Raw genomic sequence first — 4,632 nt, 5'->3', positions numbered from 1 at the left:
ACAGTAAAAGGCTCGATTCATTCGTGACCGACACATCACTAGACACAAGCATGGTCTCCCAGGCGGAAAAGCTTGGGAGACAGCTTACATGACCGGATTTGAGAAATTAATGGCAGTGGTGGGTCCAGGGTTGCCTATCCCTGGCCTAATTGGATCTGATCAGCAAATTTCATCAACATTGTAGGCAATATTCTCGTATGATGATGTTTAAACCCATTCTCTTCTTGGAAGGCCTCCCTGACCCTCATCATCAATCTATGGTTGATGACATTATCAAATATCCATCCATCCATCCATTTTCTTGACCGCTTATTCCTCACAAGGGTCGCGGGGGGTGCTGGCGCCTATCTCAGCTGGCTCTGGGCAGTAGGCGGGGGACACCCTGGACCGGTTGCCAGCCAATCGCAGCATTATCAAATAGTGTTGCACAACTTTTATTTGACAAATATGTTCCTCTTTTTCTTTGAGGACGTTCTCCTCGTATTTCAGTTCTTCCTCAACCTCTACCTCCTGCTCGTCCTCCACAGATTCCCCCATCACACTCTCTTTTCTTCCTATGACTTCTTCCATTTTGGTTGAAAGCAGGTGAACTTACTAAAATAATTGAGAAGCACTGGTCTAAAAAGACTCGGTTCCCATCGTTCACATTGAAGAGCCATTCAAAAGATTTGATTCGTTCGTGAATGTCACATCACTAGTACGTTTTAAACATACTGCAGAGGGAGCATTAATGCACTCACGCCGTGCGAGCATTGTTTTTGTTTTTTTTACCAGCACGCACTTGAAAGTTGCCCGCATATGCAAGTGAAATGCTCCCACGTAAGGAAATTTATGCTACAGACCTAACCTGCCCCGGAGCAGGTTAACTGTCAAGCGTAGTTTAGATGTGTGTCCAAAAAAAAAAAAAAAAAAAAGTCAAAAGACTCTTATGTAACGTGGATTTATGCGCTTGTGTAGCACCTGAAATACTATATTTTCTCTTAAATGACATTGTGTTTGATTAATGACAATTATGCACATTTAGTTTATTAGATGTAATTTAGCACACTACCCTAGAGGCCAGCGTCGAGTTTTGGTTTTGAAAGGATGGTTAGCTAAGTGTACCAGAGAATAAAAATTTCCCATGCACCCCCCTACCCGTCTCCAGACACCATCTCTTTTCCAGCCGTACTGTGTCCAGTGTTTGGAAATACAACCATTATTTTTTTTATTTTGTGGCGACCAAAGATTCGAAAAACATTGACAACTTCTTGAAACACCTTGAAAATAGACACAGCACGGTAAAGAAAAGAGAAGAGGAAAAAAAAAACAACTGCTTACGTTGAAAGTACAAAGTAAGACTTTGGGGGAGATGGATGCAATTATTGAGGTCCAGAAGAAAAAAAGTCATGTCAACTAATAAGGAACTGGATTCTTTGACAGGGAGTATTAAGTAAATACTTTTTCAAGCAAGTAACTTGCATAAGTAGTATATTACAAAAATCTCTTCACAGTTGTTCACGCTGCTTCTGAGGTTTCTTGTTGTGTTTTGAATATGTCGAGCACGGTTCTGGATATCATGTGCGCATTTTATTTCATGTGACCATGATTGTGGATGGTATAACAAAGCAATGACTTTGCCGCCATGTTGTTTTTACTTGCTATGTTGCAAAAATAGCACTGACTACAAGAATTAAACATTCTATTTGATTATTATCAAAATTGTATCCAGACTTGATTCCAGGCTACCACGTCGTGGGCCAATTCACATTAAGCCCTAATTAAAAAGGGCGGGCATCGACCCTGTGTGCAAGACGGCCCTGGATGATGGCGATTCGCGTTCTTGACAAGCAGTGTAGTAGGCGTTGTTTGTCACATGCTTGTCGTGACTGAAAAATTATACAAGTAGGTGCAGCAACACACTTGAACGCGCACCTGTGCTGTCAAACCGTACTAGCAGGGATAATTACATTCTAGCACTTGCCAGTGCCTCGTTTTGGTCCAAGACAAGTTTCTCAAAGATGGCTGCCATTGTTGTTTGATAAGTTAATTGTTTGGGTGTGAAAATGGAAACAAGCCAAACATTTTTGTGTTCACTTAAGGAAATGCGTCACACACATGCCCTCGAGTATAATGACAAATCTAGAAATTTCATCAGTTATTTAGTTCCACATTTTTAGAGTACTGGTTAATTTATCTGATATGAATTGAGTTCAAAATCAGTGACGAGGCGAGTGAAAATAGTTATCTCTCTCTTAGTTCTGTTCGCTGCTTTTGGGTCCGCAGCTCCCCATTAACCCAGAGGTGGAAAATTGATGAAGATGGATATTATTTTCCCCAGTTGCCTAATACTTCCTAGTATGACTGGTGCATTACCTTACTGAACGGACAAACCCAACTTGTCTGGCGTGCCATGTGACACAACGTACGTCATTCCAATACAGTAAACCCAACCTATAAAATGTTTACCGGTCGACATTCTCAACATCAAGTGCCCGGACTGACTGCAAAAAGGTAAGATTATACGTCCTATTTTCTTTCCCTCAATCCCATTTTTTAAATCGTACACATGATTTTTAATACAAATCTGAACCACTAGAGAACAATAATACAGAGTCATTATATCATCACACAGATGGCTCGTCTTCACCTGTTGTTCGCCCTCTGTGGGATCATTGCGCTGACCCAAGCCGTAAGTCCAAATATGACCACACGACTCTTTCTCCTTTGATTTTTGCTCTCTGCATTGAACTTTCATCCTAACCTTCATCTTTGTCGTCTTCACAGAGGCACCCCAGCCAAAGAGATGGTAATTAGCATTGATTCAACCCTAATCATATTTCAAATGACAACAGATTTATTTCAAGCACAACATTTGTGTTGCAGATGGAAACTGCCCAAAAGGATGGACTCAGTTGGACAAATACTGTTACATCTACGAACATGACCCGAGGAGCTTTCTAGATGCAGAGGTATGGAAGACTTTCATGCAGTAGTGATGTTAACAGTTTACACCTATTAGAATGCGTCAACGACATTCGTTAGACAATAAACTGACACTGTTTGAATGATAGTCATTTGCTTAACATATTGTTTTTCTCCCCATCAGAGAGTCTGCAACCTTCTCCACGGGAATCTGGTTTCGATCAACAGTCGCAAGGAACACGCGCTCGTTGTCGAGCTGATCCGGGAGGGGGCTGGCGAGGTGGTCGACACCTGGATTGGACTCCACGATACAATTGAGGTGAAACATTGAGCAGTGCAAAAGTTCTGATTGGCTCAAATCACTTTTGTTCACTCAAAGTGCTTTGGTCCCGTCGAAAATGAATGGTTGCTCCAGATTTAATCTTGTCAGCTTACATATAATGAAAGCAGTGGAGAATTGTGTATTCGTCATAGCAGGTTTCGGAGTTCATGGGAGGGGAAACTAGTACCTCTTGCGCCACTTAGAGGTTGACAAGTGTTGCACATTTGCAACAAAGGTTGAAACTGAATTTCAGTTTGTTAAGACATCATAATAACGCGCAATTCTGAGCAAACATTTGTCTTATTCTATCTCATTTTTTAGTTGTGATTTCTTACTGAAATGTGACTTTGTCTTACAGGAAGACGAATTCATTTGGACCGACGGTGAAGTTGTGAATTTCAGAAATTTTGGTGCTACCCAGCCTAACAACGGCGGTGTGGGAGTCGAAGAAGACTGTGTGGAGATTGAGGCAGATGGTTCGTATGCTTAATTATTTTTCGTGTCTCTGGATATTTCTAAAATGTCATTTCATATTGTATTAACATACACTGATATTTAATACAAAACTACATTTCAAAAGTGCTTTACATGTATTTTCTGTGCAAGTGGCAGACTTAACCCTTGTTTGTGTGTTCTCTTGCAGACGAGTTGTGGGATGATGATGAGTGCACTGAGGAAAACCCATTTGTTTGCATCAGACCTGTGGACAAAAAAGATGATTGCCATTAATCATCTGTTTTACCATCATATCGTCTATAATATTATCCTTCCTTAATTATGTTAACTGTTCATTAAAGGGTGATTCACTTGCTAACGATTGCCATCATTTGAGCTTATTTTGATGGGTAACTATCTTTTCAATAAATTTGAACTTTTCTGAGCGCGACAACATGTTTGAGTGTTATTCCTTCACCCCAAGCCCCTGTACCAATTTCAACATGGGTTGTCCATAGAATGGTAGTCAAAAAATAAAACGCCAATTTTTACCTTTTGTTGTTTGATTTCACAAAAGTCCACTGCAAAATATTGCACTCATGTTGATTGTGGCGTAGCGGAAACCGTTATAGGTTACTATTATTTATAAATAATTCTATCTTTACTGGGCGGCACTGTGATCGAGTGGTTAGCACGTCCGCCTCCCAGTTCTGAGGACTCGGGTTCGAGTCCAGGCTCCGGCCTTCCTGGGTGGAGTTTGCATGTTCTCCCCGTGCCCGCGTGGGTCTTCTCCGGGTACTCCGGTCTCCTCCCACATTCCAAAGACATGCATGGCAGGTTGATTGGGCGCTCCGAATTGTCCCTAGGTGTGCTTGTGGGTGTGGATGGTTGTTCGTCTCTGTGGGCCCTGTGATTGGCTGGCAACCAGTTCAGGGTGTGCCCCGCCTACTGCCCGAAGCCAGCTGGGATAG

At 41.8% G+C, this 4,632-nt stretch overlaps 1 protein-coding gene across 1 annotated transcript; it reads left to right on the top strand.

Moving 5' to 3' along the window:
- Positions 1-2,432: 2,432 nt before the first annotated feature.
- On the top strand, positions 2,433-4,115 carry LOC144014118 (lithostathine-1-beta-like). The gene is made up of 7 exons (XM_077513669.1): positions 2,433-2,493; positions 2,615-2,671; positions 2,767-2,788; positions 2,866-2,951; positions 3,089-3,223; positions 3,585-3,702; positions 3,870-4,115. The coding sequence occupies exons 2-7, from the start codon at positions 2,615-2,617 to the stop codon at positions 3,953-3,955; spliced, it is 504 nt and encodes a 167-aa protein (XP_077369795.1). The 5' UTR covers positions 2,433-2,493; the 3' UTR covers positions 3,956-4,115.
- The last annotated feature ends 517 nt before the right edge of the window (positions 4,116-4,632 follow it).

This window comes from Festucalex cinctus, chromosome 2 (genome assembly GCF_051991245.1).
Source record: "Festucalex cinctus isolate MCC-2025b chromosome 2, RoL_Fcin_1.0, whole genome shotgun sequence".
Lineage (NCBI taxonomy): Eukaryota > Metazoa > Chordata > Actinopteri > Syngnathiformes > Syngnathidae > Festucalex > Festucalex cinctus.
The sequence above is the reverse complement of the archived record's forward strand: the minus strand, read 5'-3'. Positions and strand labels throughout refer to the sequence as shown.